At 47.2% G+C, this 16344-nt stretch overlaps 2 protein-coding genes across 8 annotated transcripts in view; both read left to right on the top strand.

Annotated features, from left to right (window-relative positions):
- C23H11orf52 (chromosome 23 C11orf52 homolog) lies at window positions 2-6996 on the top strand. The gene is made up of 4 exons (XM_021375819.1): window positions 2-96; window positions 3727-3767; window positions 4530-4576; window positions 4912-6996. Exons 1-4 carry the CDS (start codon window positions 65-67, stop codon window positions 5146-5148), a joined length of 357 nt encoding a protein of 118 aa, XP_021231494.1. The 5' UTR covers window positions 2-64; the 3' UTR covers window positions 5149-6996.
- DIXDC1 (DIX domain containing 1) overlaps window positions 7010-16344 on the top strand; it is a 36482-nt gene continuing 27147 nt past the window's right edge. For 3 of the 7 annotated variants that reach the window (XM_021375812.1, XM_021375813.1, XM_021375806.1), the window contains exons 1-2: window positions 7145-7792; window positions 11705-11846. In XM_021375812.1, the coding sequence (XP_021231487.1) occupies window positions 11787-11846 (60 nt within the window). In that variant the 5' untranslated portion in view covers window positions 7145-7792; window positions 11705-11786. Of the gene's footprint in view, window positions 7793-11453; window positions 11847-16344 lie in introns of all 7 variants that reach the window. The other 4 variants (XM_021375810.1, XM_021375811.1, XM_021375809.1 and 1 more) reach the window with 4 other exon arrangements.

The following is a 16344-nucleotide window of genomic DNA, read 5'->3' as shown; positions in this document are numbered from 1 at the left end:
GAACCAGGAAATACAAGCCGTGCCCGTGCAGAGAACGGTCCGGCTTCATGGAGGAAGGAGCGATATGGGCAACCGCTGCAGCTGCGGGCGCCCGTGGTGAGTACGGCGGCAGGGCGGGGGGCGGCGACCTGAGCCACATTCGGGCAGAGCTTAGCGGTGCTGCCTGGCCGCGCTGTGCGGCTCCGGGGCTGCACCTCGCAGCTGCCCGGGGCGGGCCGGGCCGGGGGGTTCGCCTCGTCGGGACTGTAGCTGGGTTCTGCGAGGATCGAGTTGAAATCCCTACAAGTGCCTCAACGGAGGTAAAACCTCCAGGCTGTGGCACTGCCCCGAAGGCAGATGCCCTGGCACCGGCCCCCCAGCCCCTCTGCCCCCCTCAGCCCCTCTGCCCGGGCCGCGCCGTTCAGATGCTGACAGGCTCCCGAGAGGGAAGGAACGGCTCAGTCCCCGCTCCCACTCTATGCCGGCCCCTGCGCAGGGGGTGGGTGCACGGGGAGCATCGCTCGGTACCGAGTGGGAACACATGGAGCGCTGAGAGCAGTGCACGGGGTGAGCTGTGGGTATGAGGTGAAGCAGAGGGGACCTTCTCTCCAACACTGCATTTGCTCAAGTAGTAGAAAATCATCAGTGCTTTTTAATCATTAAGAGGCACAGCATCACCTAGTGGCTGGAGCCGAAGAGGGGATCAGCACACTCAGAGTCTGGGATTCAGGAACAGGAACTGCAAGTGGAAGGGGGAAAGCTGGTTCTTGACATCTCCTTGTTTTTCACTTCCTCTGCCCTATGGCAGGCGTTAAACAAGGTGCCCAGGGCATTCTCTTCATGGCTACAGTGAACAAGAGCCTGTGCAGGCACCTCAAAGCGCACACAGCACCATTAGCACACATCATGTGGCACCCGCAGGTCTGAGCAATGCCAGGCCATGCACAAAAACTTCTGCCACTTAAAGGAAGCCTAACCCAGGCTGGATGGTAACTTGCCCAGTCAGGGCTGAGCAGAAGAGCAGCTTTCTGCTCTGCCTGGGGAGCAGTGCAGTGGCAGCCTGGAGCGGCTGGCTCCTCAGGGTCAGTGCCAACTTCTGCTGTCCCAAAGCTGTGAGATCAGGACTGCTGTGTCCTCCTGGACGTTTTTCCCAAACGGAGAGTTAGAAGCTGGGGTGGTGTTTCTGCTGGTGGTGTCACCACTGTCTTCCTGCTCCCCGCTGGCAGCAGACAACAAAGCTCTGGCCCAAGAGCCTTTTGCCCCAGCCACCCCTGTGGGACTCACATGCTAACTCCTACCCCATGCAGTGACCAAAGCGGAGCTCTCACTGTGTCCTGCACAGGAAAGCACCTGGGTAAGGAAGGGCCTCAGGCTTGCAGGCTTCACTATGCTGCACAGGCTGTGAACAGGCAAGTAAGGAGAGTGGAAGGTAAACGAGTATATGCTGTAGGTTATGTGGCTTGTGGGACACCCACAGAGCGCCATGACCAAGCACAGACTGGGGTGCACTGAAGCCCCAGTGCAGAGGTTTGCATGATTCATGGTTTCTGGTCACCAGTTATGCTTTTATTTCTGGGTATTTGTTCAGCATCTGCAAAGAGCTGGGCTTCCTAACTAAAGCTGAGACTTTCAAAAGGGGAGTTAGGTACCTGCCTTCTGTCTGGAAGGGAGGAGGTTTCTGAAGTCTTAAGAAAATCCATTCCAGCAAACTCTTTCACATCAAGGAGCTGTTAGTGAAGGAAAGCGTGCCCTGGGGTCTGGATGTCTGGAAATTCAGCCCTGGGCAGGATTCTCACCTCAATGTGCATGGGCAGCAATGGATGCCAGAATTTGGGACCCAGTGTGAAGCAGAAATTAGGTTGGTAATGACATGGAGAAAGGAGAAGCAGTGATGCAGGAGCAGGGACACATGCTGCCATGCAGAATACAACGTACATCCAGCAGGCTGTGAGTTAGTTACGACACGTCTGACCTGGTTTTGAGAAGAAGAGGGGAGAGGTTTGCCTTGCTCATTCCCCTTGCCACATCCATTCTAATTACCGCAGATCTGAGGCAGGGAGATGCTGTCTCTTACCTGGCTGTGATTAGCCTGCACACAGCCTCAGAACAGCTCCAGTCTACACGCTGGCTGCTAATGCTTGCTCTGCAAAGAAAGACAACCAAAACAAGCCAAGGCGGCTGGGAAAGCTGGGGCTGGAACCTGCCTCCCAGCGAAGAGAGACTTTGGACCCTGCTGATTTTACTTCGCTCGGTGCTATTTAATTACAGCACACAACCTGCCTGCAAAGACGCAAAAAACTCCAGCACAAAGCCAGGCAGGGAGGGCCTCGGAGACCCTGTGGGCTCATAGTGACGGTGGAGGGGGAGCTGCAGGTGGGAACCACACCAGGACAAAGCCATAAGAAGCAGAGCTGGATCCTTTTGTACAGGCACAGCCCTTGCCTTCCCCAGAGCTACTCTTGACTTCCCAGGTCCTGGTTAATCATTACTGGCTGTTTTGAAGGTCTCCTGTTTTTTTGCCATTCCTTTTCTCCTTTTGCCATTAGAGCACCAAAACCATTACCACATACACTCAGCCCTGCTCTGTCACTCCCCAAACTGCCTCTAAAAGCTGTGCCTCAGGCACCACTTTGCTCCTGCCTGTGGCAGATCTGTCCAGCAAATGTGGGACACACTGTACACGTTGGGTGATGTCTGAGAGGAGTCCAGCCCCCATCAAAGCACTGGCTGCACACGTTCAGCTGTGCGGCAGGCTCTGTTAGGTGCGTGTGTGTACGTAGGAGCAGCTGCACCAGGTTGGCACCTCCTCTCTTCCAGCCATGCGGGCATTCTGCAAGGATAACATTTGCTTATGCTGCAAAGATAACATTTGTCTCATGCATCTGGCCTGGAATGTGACACGTCTCTGCTCTAGCCATACTGCCAGCACCAGCCTGTGGGAGCACCAGCACCAGCACCAGCCTGTGGGAGCTCAGTTCATGGCTCTGCTGTTGCAGCTGGAGTGATTTTGGCTCCTGTTTGCGCCATGGCTGGGACATGGTTGTGTTTGGCTTGTCTCTCTCTGGTCACACAGGTACAGACAAGATTTGTATTTGGCTTGGCTTATATAAAGTGCACAGCTTGTTTGGTTTGGTTGTGTTTAAGTGGAAAATTGTGATCAGGAAAAACAATCTGAAACATTAAATTAGCTCTTCGGCTGTGCACAGCTCCTCAGTGGGCAAGGAAGCCAAAGCATGGGCGCAGGGCTATCAGAGCATCTGGTTCTAAGAGAAATGTTTTGTGCCAATCAAGATCATGCTCAGTATCCTGTAACTTTGATCATACAGCTGTGGAAACATAGTTGCAAAACTGCAGTGAAATCTGTTCTCCTTCACACTGATGCCTGTGCATAATAGGACTGCCAGACAGGGCTGAAAGGCAAGGAGCCTTGGGGGTGTCCATAGAGCATAGTAGAGGAGATACAGAAGAGGGAAATGCACACCTACATCTCCCCCCTGGACCTTCTCCTTGCAAAATTTCACATTCAGAAGGTGCCTCATTCCCTCAGCAGGGCTTGGGCCCGCACAGCTGCTCACAAAGCTCCCAGCAGACCCTGGCAGTCCCAGACACTCAAATAGGGGTGGTTGGATTGGGGAGGAGGGGCTCTTGGACCTCCCTGCACAAATACAGAACCTTGGGGTGTGCTTCTGAGTTTACATGTGATGAAAGCAGAGGCTTCTCGGGGCTGACATCTCTCTCTGATTCCAGGAAGTGTCCTTCGCTTTTTAAAAGGAAGACGGAAAAGCAAGGTAAGGATTTGTGAAGGTGCTCTAGAGTGCAAGAACAGGGAGAGTAAATCAGCCCCTGGATAGCTAGCATTCATCAGTGCTGGCTGCAGATGGATCCCTTAGCTGAGGTCCTCTCCCAAACTCTTCCATACTTGACTTTTCTCAAGAGAAGTCTGATAGAGACAAGAGGAAAAAATTCATTAAAAAAAGCAAAAGGGCAAGAGCATGGGAAGGGGCTTCCTTGGTATCTCTAAAATACCGGAGCTGTGCACCAAAAAGTGTGTAAGTACCCTATCATGCAGCACAGCAGGAACTGCATCAAACTCCCGTAAGAGCTGCAAACATTCCTCTGACATCAGTGCCTAGAATAAAGCAGGGAGGAACTAAGTAGCCCAGTTGTGTTCGGTGGCCTTTGGACCATGCTGGGCAAAATATGTTTGCAGGCAGGAGAGGAAATAAAGTTAAAACTGGATCTGATTTCTCCAAAGGCCTGACAAGGAGGCTCTCTGTGCTGTGTACATCCTTCTAGGTTCTGCCAAGAACATTGCGGTCCACAGCATGTTGTCATCCCAGGAAACCTTATTTTTTCCAAAGAAACAAGCCCAGGCTTTCTTCTCAGAGGTGGGCCTCAAAGACAGCGTGAGGGCTGAGGATGTCAAATGGGGTGGAAATTTGATTTGTGTCCAGAGGAGAGAGCTCGTGTGCCAGATGCTGCTTTTCAGAACTCAAAGCTGGAACAATAAACAGTTGTGTTAACCTGATCCGCTGGTGTCTCTTTTTCAGGAACCAGTGTGAGACATGAGAGCCAACAGCACCAGTCTGGCAGGAAGGTAAACAGCTTTACAGGGTTGTTTTCTGACTGGATATTGGCAAAACAAAGTTGACCATCGCTTCCTAGCCTACATGGGTCAGGCAGACGTGGGCAGTTCATTCAGAGCTGTGACATCTCATCCAGTGCAGGCTGGGAGGGCTGTGGGAACGATGTGCATTGCTGCACAGTGATACAGGCCCACTTTTTTCCACTGAAGTGCAGAGGAAGCAATAGGATAACGCCTCTCTCTGAGCCTGAGGTGTCAGCAGGCTGGGTGGTGCAGGGGCAGCATGTAGGGCATGCTGGTGCAGCAGCAGCTCAGAGCTGACCATCTCGAGTTCTTTTTTCCCAAAGGCTCCAGCATATGAAAATGTCATGGAATTTCCTGTCTACGCCACCGTGAATAAACCCAAGAACACAAAGCAGGATGACAGCATTCATTATGCAGACATCCAGGTGTTCACCAAGGTGCGGGAGCGCTCTGCGGAAGAAGTGAAGAACTTACAAATGCAGAATGCTACAGAGTATGCCACCCTCAACTTCCCCCGGCCCAGGCTGAAATATGACAGCAAGAATGGGACCTTGGTTTAAAAAGCTTGGTAACCCCTGCCTTCTTCAGCAGCTAAAGGATTTCACAGACAGAGAGATGCTGCAGACTCAGGCTAACCTCATGGACACATCAAGCCTGCCTGCAGAGCACAGAGGCTGTGTCTTCCACCTGCGCGAGGACACAGATGCATTTACTCTCACATGAGGAGTAGTCGCCTCTGGTTCTGCTGGCCAAAAACCAACCTGTTCCCCTTGGCTCTGCATGGCTCTGTGTGGGAATGCAGCATACAGGTTTCCATTCTGGGGCAAGGGAGATGTTTGTTGCCATGGGATTTTATGTTGATGTTAAGAACAGAATGTGATTGATACCGGGAGGAAATGGCATGGAAGTTCTAGCAGTAACTACCGGTCTTCCTCCGGTACCAGCCACTGCATACTGCAGTCATGCACATCATGCATCTCCTTTTCTCAAAAAGCAGTGCTTTCTCAGTGTGCACACCAAGGCCAGAAATACAGAATTAACTGAGCGGTACAGAACAATTCCTTTGTTGAAGGTCAGTACCAATACACATTCTTACCCCAACATGTACAGAAGTGAGCAGTGAGCTCTTCTCTCTGAAAATGAAAGAAGGAAAACCTGCAGCTTATCTGAAAGGCAGCCACTTAAAGCCACTGCCAGTATTTAGGGTAGTTATCCAGTCCTTGGGCTGCAGTAGCTGTTCACATGCCCGAGACACCGTGAATGAATCCTGGACAATTTTAGAGAAAACTTTTTCTCCATTAATTTTTTATTTTGTACTGTCAGCCTTAGTTATAAAACCCTGCAACACAGAGCACATGCCATGTGGTGTCTTCTGCTAAATCTCCCAAATACACTTTTGAGAATTTGCTTATGGGTTTAAAATAGTGTTAGCAATGCAGGACAGCAGCCATCCAGAATCTGCCGCAGGGCTACATCTGACAGTTGCAGTGCTGGTAGCTGAGCAGGGCTCCCAAGCAGTGTCCTCAGGCCCCAAGTCAGTAGTTGGCACATTCTGTTCCTAAGTAATGGTCTGCACAGCCAAACGCAGGTCATGGAGCAATCTGTTCATTGCCAGTGTTGAAAAATGGACATCCTGGTACCTATTATAAACGTGCAATGTTTTGGATATTATGGCTCACATAAATGTAAGAAGAAAACCATGAGGGAGTTCCTGCTTGTGACAAAACCTAAAGCTGATGCGGGTACTGTGTGCTAAGATGGAAGCTGTGAGGACCAACCCTACAGTTTTTCTACCTGAACAGGTCTTTTTGCTCATGTTATCCAGCAGACCTCAGTGGGGCTGTTACAAAGCCAGACTAAGGTTTGTAAAAAGCCCTTTTTAAGTAATGAATGGAGACGGTCTATTTTTCTACCTGAACAGGAATGTTTTTTGCCTGTACTATTGAGCTGACCTCAGCTGGGCTATTCGAAGGCCTGCAGTGTAAGGCATAGAGTCATTTAGGTTGGAAAAGACCTCTAAGATCACCAAGTCCAACCCCAGCCTATCCCACTGTGCCCAGTGAGCGTCCTTCAGTGCCATATCTCTGGCATGGAACAGCCCTGGATGTGACCCAGCACTCCCTGGGCAGCACTGGTGGCATTTTTGAAGTACAGCATATCCTGGAGGTGATCCAGTGCCCTGCGTTAAGAACAGCCGCAGAGATTCGACTTGACTGCCAGGCCCCGAAATGATGATAAGTGAAAGTCACGCGTTCTGAAGTTTTTTCCTAAAAGCCTTGTTTCTGCAGTGATTAACGGACTCCAACAGCCTGTCTCCTCTGTTTCCCAAGATTGGCCTGCGTAGGCATTAAATGAGTGTTACTATATCGAACGCTCCTTGGACATTAAAGATAAGATTTTTGATTTGAGATGATGAACTCGCACTTCCTTCGCCCGGCCCTGAGGGGAGGACGCTCCTCACGCGTTCCCGCCTCCGCCCCAGCCCACTTCCCGCCCTCCGGCGGCAGCCCCACCCCCCACCCTCGTCCCCATGGCAGCGGCGACGCGCACGGGCCGGGCGCAGGTAGGGCCTCAGGGAGCGGACTTGGAACCCACCCGGAGCCCCTTCTCCCTGCGCACGCCCTCCCCGGGGCTCATCAGCCCCCGGGCCCCCTCCTGCCCTCTGGGGTCCCGCTCCTTCCCCGTGCACGGGCCGCCCGGCCTGTCAGCGCCTGGCACTGGCACCTGTCTGCCTTTCTGTTTTAAATTAGCAATTCCCACTGCCGTGTTGGCAGTGCTGATTTGGATTCCTCCTCCAGAAGTGGGGGAGATAGTTAGATCCCATGTGTGCTATAAGCTGACGTCATTGGGAATCTTTTGTATGTGTTCTGAAGGGATTCTTTCCACCATACTTGCTTTACATGTGGAAGAAAACAAAAGATGTATAACTTTTCCTAAGTCCACAGATGGTAAAACTTAAATGTGCTTTTCTACAGAAGGCAGCAACTCCCCCTCTCTGCGCTGGGTGTATCCAGGCACTGCATTGCTGAATCTGTTTCTTCCCTTGGTGTTTGATGCCTTTGCTTCCCCCCCTCAGGACTCAGGAGACAAGGCACGCTGTGCTGCTGGCGCATTCCTGCTGTGCTGAGCTGAGCTGTAGCACCTGGCATGGGAACGCCGCTGGGCGCAGAGCCTCGTCACCCACCACAGCCTGCTGCAGCGTCTGTGAGTGTCTGAGCACTGTGTGTGACTACTCTGCTGGGTGCTTCATGGGGAGGCTGGGAGGGGGCACTTCATGAGCTATGTTTCTGAAGCATAGAATCACGGAATGGCTTGGGTTGGAAAGGTCCTCAAAGATCATCTAGTCCCAATCCCCCTGCCACAGGCAGGGTTGCTGACCACTACATCAAGCACCAGCTCAAGCTGCCCAGTGCCTCATCCAGCCTGGCCTTGAATGCCTCCATAGTGCACCCACAGCCCCTCTGGGCAGCCTGTGCCAGTGCCTCACCACCCTCCCTGTGAAAAACTTCCTCTGACATCTAATCTAAATCTCCCTCTTTTAGTTTAAAACCATTCCCTCTTGTCCTATCACCTATGTAGAAAGTTGATTTCCCTCCTGTTTATAATCTCTCTTTATAAACTGGAAGGCCGTAATGAGGTCTATCCAGAGCCTTCTCTTTTCCAGACTGAACAAGCCAAGCCCCCTCAGCCTGTCTTTGTAGAGGGGGTGATCATCCTCACAGCCCTGTACCCTTTCCAAAAGCTCTACAAATTTCCTGTGTTGGGGGCAGGACTCCAGATGGGGCCGTACAAGGGCAGAGTACATGGGGACAGTCACCACTTTGCCCTACTGTCGGCCTTCCAGGGTGAAAGCACACACTTGCTCACTCATGTTAAGTTTTTTATCTAACAGGAGCTCAAGTCCTTCTGCACAGGGCTACTTCGAAGGAGTTCTTCTCCCAGTCTGCGTACATACCTGGGATTGCCCCAACCCAGATGCAATGCTTTGCACCTGGCCTTGCTGAACGTCATTAGGTTTACATGGGCGCACCTTAAAAGTTTGGCAAGGTCCCTCTGGATGGCATCCCTTCTTTCTGTTGTATCAATTGCACCACTCAGCTTGGTGTCTTCCCAGGCGCTTTGTCCTGCGCCTTGCCCAGGATTCAGCACAACGGTTATGCTGAAAGCGGCCAGGAGAGGGCAATGCTGCCAACCAACCCGGCACTGCGTGTTTGTATGGAAGGTCAGCAATCGGGAGCAGTGGAGCCAAGATCCTTCTTGCATTGCTGCCTCCCATTCCTTTCATTTTGGAATTGTTTTTCGGGAATTTTAAAAGTCATTCTTGAAAGTAAGAATTATAACGAATTAGTTTTGGTGAGAGGGCCGTTTTTTTTCTTATTGGAAATAAAACATTCAAAGGGATTTTTTATGATGCTATAAAACTGAAAGAAAAATATGATCCCTGCTACAAGAAGCTTGATATTTAAGAGTGAAACACAAAGAGGGGATTTAATTTTTAAAACTTATTTTCAGCACACACATGTACCCAAATGCATTTGTGTTACCACAGTAAACAGAAGAATGGCTCAGCGTACTCTGCCACTCAGTCAGAAATGGCCTAGTTTCTACTCTCTGATATTCCTGTTGTCAAAGAGAGGCAGTTCTGTTTCAGAGATAAGGATCCCCATGTAGAAGCAAATCTTTTGATGACAAAATCTCTGATGGACAGCACGCTGTGAGCAGGCCTGCCTCTGGACCTGCCATGCGTAATGCAAACACTGCCCGCTGCCATGTTCTAGCGGGTGGAAGCTCCTTAGTAGGGATATGAGATTGAAAGTGACCACCTGAATTTCAGATTTCAGTCCCAGCTAGCTTTTCTTTGTTGATCCAAAAAGGCAGGCAGAGGAGGGCTTCCGACCTGAACAGTGTCTCCAATCCAAACAAAATTCTTCACAGTTCCCCCAATGTGTTCAGCTGACGATATTTTGCATTTCTCAGGGATGACACTACCATACCATGGGTGACACATCTAGCTTTAAGTCCTTTGATTTGTGCCAGGAAATAGGGGAATAGGGAGTAGGGGTGAGAGAAATGCTTGCCAAGATAACAAAAAATGTCTTTTTTTAAGTCTTTTCCACTAAATGCCACCAAGGTCCATAATGAATGAACTCTTTTTTCAGTCTGTCAGCTTATTATGATTTAAACAATACCTTTTATAAATGAAATTCTTTTTATACTTTTTGTTTCTATGCTGTTTGCACAGATCGTCTCTTTACTCTCATTTTGAAATCCTGTAAATTTGGGTCACGTCCCCAGTATAGTCTGTGGTGGAGGACTGCCTGTCTGTGGCTCATCTCCTCTTCAAAGGACAAGTGTATCTAGAGCTTGTGGGGATTGTGAGCATATAATTCTTAATCTGCTATCAAATTCATAAAACCAGTTCTAAACACAATCAGAGAACACCTCGCAGCCATCTGCCACTTTTCCATACAGCCAAAGTACATTTTGTTTCACTTTAGTACTTCTGCAGTTTATTTGGCTTTTTTTGGGTTTTTGGTTTTTTTTGTTCCATGAAATTGAAGGGGTGTAGAGGGATTGGAGGGGATGACCTCAGTATTCTTACATGTAAATGTCTTCCACGAATGTATGCTTACTGTGTAGCATTGAAAAGCACTTAATAAATATAACTTTTTATTTGAGATTATTATAAAGTTCACAGAAAAGGCTCAAAATTAGTTTTGTTTTTCAAATGAACCTTCAAACGAAGGTTTTTCAAATCTTCTGATGGAGAACCCACTCATTCAGGTTTTCTATGAAATGTAATTGAAATTGCAAGGCACAACCTACTTGTTTGCACTGTACAAAATGGGGAAAAATATTTACTGTCATCTAGTTAATGGCGTTATGAGTCCTTTTGAGTCTCAAGAGCAAACTGGATCAAGGTGCTAACCACCAGCATTGCCTCCTTGCAAGATTTTTTGCAAAGATTCACAGTAATGTATTGTTTTGCTTAACAGATGTGACACTGCAATTAAAGAAAACAAAAATCTCAGTTCCTATTGAATTCTGAAAAGTAAACAGGAAACGCAAATGTGACTATATTTAAAACTCATATCACGTTTGGGGACTGACTCATTTTTTAATTACTTGGGTTGGCTGCAGAAGGAAATTAGCTGTTGCTTATCTTTCTGTATTTTACCTGCATCTTCCATATCAAACAGAGAAAACTCTAGCCTGGTAAAATTACACAATGGCTTTTTCCTCCAGAGCCATCAATACTTAGGCAGAAAAACATGTTTGTTTTTACTTGTCTCTCCCCAAATGGTTGGCCTGGTATTCATAACTGTGAAGGCGCGGCATGTTGCTGGGCAGTTCTTGCTGTGCTGCCCAGCAAGACTGGCAGACAGCTCCTGGCAGGAGGGGACTTCTCCACGCTTTCCTTCTTTTTTCAGGGCATTTCTTGTAAGGTGAGAAGTTTGGGAGATTGCCTGAAGATATCTGATACTTTTTTTTTCTGGGATGAAAGTAGTTAGTGCTGCTTTAGAAACGTTGCTGGGGGTTCCATTTAATTCTAATTGGACAGTTTTCTTTCTTATTTCTTCTTTTGCCTTAATTGCCACAGCAGCTAGAGTGGAGACCAGCACTGTGCAAACATTATTTGCTGTGTTGTGGTGTAATTTGCAGTTTCCTGTCTCTAGCGGGTGGCTAAAAATGGTGCCATTTCTTCAGGGCTGTGGAACGACTGCTAAGAGTTTAAGCTTGCAGCTCTTACAGCCTTCTCGCTTTCTAGCTAAGCAAGACATCTGCTATTTGCTGACTCTCTCCCTGCTCCCATGCTGGACAGGGCTGGCTGTGTTTGGTGGGTTTGAAAACCTCTTTTCCACAGCAGGTTTCATGTGAGTACGACTGCTGGAAATAGGTTTCAGATGTTTCCCTAACTCAGCGCTTGGGCTGCATCTTGTAAGCTGAGGCGTTTCCATAGGAACCGTATGACATCGCTGCTCCCCCAGCAGCTCTCTCGTGAGCATGCCCAGTGCAAGCCTTGACTTTGGCTCAACTATCTGCGTGCACTAACGGACTGCACATATGGGATATGAATGTGGTTCCTGATGAGCTCCAACTCTTTGTCTTTGGGAGGAGGAGGAAGAGGCTGTGCCCAGAGCTGGAGGATCTGCCATACGCCTGCTGAGACCCTTGCCCCTCAGTGGGATCGTGGAGAATGCTTGCCTGTTTGGCCAGGGGGAATTTACTGGATATTCTGCAGGAGGGCTTCACAGAGGTAAATGCATGCCCCAAATCTCATGCAGACCTTTCCAGGGTGAGGCACTGTGCTTTTCTGCAGCATCTCTTAGGAACTGCTGTGTCTCCCAGTGCTTTGTGGAGAAGAAAAGGAGAAAAATGAGCAAGATACTGGGGCCAGAGAGCGGGGAGAACTGTTTACTAACAGAAGGCAATATGGGGCAGCTGCACGGGGGGGGAGGGGGCTGCAAATTAGCAGTAGTTCTGAAAAGTTTGTGGCTGGATTACAGCTGGTGGTTTTAACTTGGAGTTTTTATTTACTTTGCAGAGCTTTTACATTTATACAAGAAAATAATATAAATTGCAATAAGTTATGGAGAATGGTTTATTTTACGGAATTGATTCCTTTCTTGAGTATATGAGGTCTCTGTATCTGATGGCTGTTAGAAAGCCTGTGAATCTGCTGTGTGGACACACGCAGCTTTTGGGAGAGGCTGACAAAGAGCATGGTGTCTTTTTGTTTTCCATCATCTTCTGTAGGTTGAATTTCAGAGGGACAGAAATTCACCTGGCTCTGGAAAATATTGCTTTTAAAGTGCTCTTTATTTGATTATTGTAACGTCAGGGAGACAGATAAATCACAAGGAGTGAGAACTACCAAGAAATTCCAGAGATGGGAATCCTGTGACTGCATGGGGAGGGCAGACTGCCATTGGCTTCCCTGTTCAGGGAGCACAAGAAGTTGGTTCAGTCAGACTCTGTGTGCACTCAGTACAGAATGCCTGGGCAGCCCCTGCCTAGCTGCACTCATTGTGCAGACCTTGCTGGAGCACCATTACCTACCAGTAAACTGAGGAGGAAGGAATATTGTGAATGGTCATGATGAAACCAAACAGTGACTGCTATATCCTTTCTCACCTGGTGGTAGGGATGGTCTCTTGGTGTGTTTTATCATTTCATATTTTGTTTTCGTTCTTTGGTTCTTCATCTTTTCGAGGCCCAGATACCACTTGTCTGTTCTGCCCCCATGCTGCATTCTTTACATAAAATGCACATCCCTCCTGGGCTTAACACCACTGGTCATTAAGGGGAAAGCAAACCAGGTATGAAACGTGAGCCTCACAGCTTCATGCCAGCCACAGGTCTCCTCTGACTGCTCTGCTTGACCATATAAATACTCCATCTCCTCCACAGAGTATCTTAGTCTCGCTTTTAGCTAGTAAAGTATTGCTTTAGTTTAAGTTGTAGAGGCTTCCGGTTCTCGAGAGCAGCTGATCTTTCCCTGGTGTAAGCTAATAGTAGTCTGTATATTAATGGGAGCAAAGAACAATTTTATGTTCAGTGCTAGCCCCACTCAGAGCATCTGGTTTTACCCTTAGGCTGCTCAGCTGTGGAAAAAAGTCCCTCTCCCCACCATAAAAACTGATATTCACTCTCCTGTCGGCCTTCATTTCACACAGTGGATTGAGGTATTGCAGGAATTGCCTTGCTAACCCAGGGCCTGCTGTTCTTTTGATAGAGCATCATTTCTGCCCAGGTGACTCTTGGTGACTAGATATCGTGGAATACAAGGATGTACTTTCCAAATCTGTGCATAGAAGATTAACATACACAAGTATCATACTTAAGCAGTGATTCTCAGGGAAAAAAAAAACAAAAAAAACAAAAAAACCATCTTCTGCTGGCTTTGAGAGCAGTGAGAAACATTGTTTTCTTTGCTTTTAAGTTTTTATAATCTGCATCTACAAAGGCTTTCCCAAAAAAAAGCAAAAGAAACCTCAAACTTGAGGAGCACTGGATGGCAAATTACAGAGCTCATTTAATTAAGGTAATAATGTCAGAAAGCTTAGAAATTATACAAGGCCTTAAAATTACATCCTGATGCAATTAGTCTGTCCTTTGAGCTCTGTTGTTGCAGACTTTTGGTTCAGTGCTCTAAACAGGATGCTAAATGCCTTTCATACTGAGACCAGCCTTGTATCACGAGGGCTATTATTTTTGTTAGAGCTGGTATTCAGGCAACATCCACAGGCTCTAAAGAAAAAAACAGAGTGAAGATTACAAGAAGCACTGTTCTTCCAGGCAGAGTCCCTAAATCCAATAATAAGAATAGATTCACATTCATCAACTGTGTGTGTAGAAAAGATGACGTCTCTTCTATAAGTTGGGAGTCTAACATGACGGCAAGGATGTCAGGCCCTTTGAAAACATCTACCAACTACAGAATGACTTCACCAAGAAACATGTGGACAACTTCAAAATGTGCAATCCCCTCATCTCAGAGGAGGTGAAAATTTAACATGGTACAGCACCACATAGATGGCACTGAACGTAAAGGACAGAGTAGCATACCAAAGCACCATGATCTACCTATATTTACTGTAGGGCAGACTTGGCTGATGGATGGTTGAAAGAAACATGAGCCCTGAGCAGCAGGTGGTGAATTGCGCTGCTTAAATGAGAACAGCAAGGACATCTACAACTGGCAGGAGATCTGCAGTAGAGCTACTGCTTTTCTTCCACCTGTGGAAAATATTAGTTAATGGTTCTTAATTGTAATTATCTGTAAGGGCTCACAGAGCATGAGATAAAGTGCTGACCCTGTATACACCATATCATGGGCTATGGAGAGAAAGCACAAAGTAGCTCCTGATTTCAGCAGTATGCTTTCTAATGAGCAGGAGGTCTGAGACCCTTCTTCAGGGCATGTGCTGGTAAAATGGCGTAAAATGAAATCCTGCACTGCAAAGTGTGTTTGGTAAAGAACCTGTAATTTGCTAACAGAAGTACCTGCACATTGTTGAATTCCTTGCAACTGCAGGTGGACCCTAGTACTCAGCTTTCAAATCCTCTTCTGCCCTGAAAAATCTGTTAGGGCTTCCAGAGTCATTTAGATGCAAGCGTACTACAATAATCTGTCTAGGAGCTGAAGCAGTCTGGGCTCCAAATTCCTGCAGGTAGGAGAGTTACTCTTCCAGTTACAGAGTGCAAGGAAACCTGGCCTTTTTTTGGAATGCAAAGCTCTGTTAATATAAATAGGATTAAGCTTAAGTCCACCACAATCCTGATAACCTCTGCTCTGTATAGCAAACTTTAGGCTGCTTTGTTTTTCCTCTGAAAATCCTTTTTTTGAAAGAAATATTGGTGCAGGGCTTGAGCTTAGTGTTTGCTCCATTAAATCCAGGATTTAGGTGAACAAAAGCTCTGACCAGCATGTAGGGAAGTAGCAGAAATCTCCTGAGGGGTCAGCAGCTGAGGGAAGAGTTACTCAGGGAAAAGAAAGGGACAAGCTGGGAAGAACCATAGCTGTTCCCTCTCTGATTGTTCTTGGATATAGCTGTCAGCCAGGAGTTGTTTGAGGTGAATTGTGTAGAGGTGCTGTTCTCCTGGCAGGATAGAGGATAGCAAGACTTGTTTTTTATTGGTATGTGCTGAAAGATGATACCTGGGGTATTTTTTGTTTTGCAACAACTTAGGACTCTTCATAAAGTCACTAGCTCTTCTTGTTTTTGGATATAAAATCAGGAAATACTGACCAGTCCAACCATCTGAGCTTACACAGGAAAATCTTATGCTTTAGTGGAAAAAATATGTACTGTAAGTCTGCTAATGAAATGTCAGCCTGCAGTGTTATAGCAGCTACTGCTATGAAATTCTCTCCTTTGTGGTGGTGACATCCATGTTCCATTGCCTCAAAATCCTCCTTTTAGCAGCACTGTTAAAAGTGTAAATGCACCAGGCTTTAGGAGAGATTTTCTTCTAATAATAACATTTTAATTCTTGTGCTTTTAAGACATGGAGACTAAAAGATTGCCAAAATGTTTTTTTATGAATGCATGAGGAATGAGAGAAAATAAAGTCTTTTTTTTCCATTGACTGGAAAAGGTATCTGAACAGAAGAGTTGTATAAACTCCTGTATAAAATTGCAGGCTTTCTGTAGACCAGAATGGATTTTGCCTTTGTGGAATTAATACAAGATAACTATCCAGTTCAGAACTTTGTAAAATGATTTGAAAAATGACAGCAAAACAGTCAACCCAGTTGTTAGAAGGAGGTTACTTACCCAAATTACACAGACTTCAGATACAATTTCCATGCAACCCTATTCAATAGGTCTTTATTATAGAATTATCCAGATTCAATAATAATGTTGTGTTACTGTAAACAAGCCTACTTTGTTTCTACTGGTACTTGCTTGAAAAAAACTTTATGGAATATGAGTAATCGAAGGATTGTCCTCTTTCCAGCTCTGGAATCAGACTGTTGTGAGATTAGGTGCGCTGAGATCCAGCATCAGCTAAAATACCATTACAAGAGGCAGAGCAGCTTCTTGCAGGCTGGCAAGAGTTATCAATGCTGTTCTGGAAATCAGCACAGAATCATTCACTTGTACAGGAGAGAGAAGTTAGGACTTGTTGATTCTTCACAGTCCCCATGAAGTACAAAATTACCTCTGAAACAGGGCAGGCACTGATGTGCACTGTTGCCGTTACAGCCAAAGAAGAGCATGCAGACTCAGGCCATGTCTGTTCCAGCA

The sequence above is a fragment of the Numida meleagris genome, chromosome 23, assembly GCF_002078875.1.
Source record: "Numida meleagris isolate 19003 breed g44 Domestic line chromosome 23, NumMel1.0, whole genome shotgun sequence".
In the NCBI taxonomy this organism is placed as follows: domain Eukaryota; kingdom Metazoa; phylum Chordata; class Aves; order Galliformes; family Numididae; genus Numida; species Numida meleagris.
Note: the sequence above shows the minus strand (reverse complement) of the source record. Positions and strands in the feature narration are given on the sequence as shown.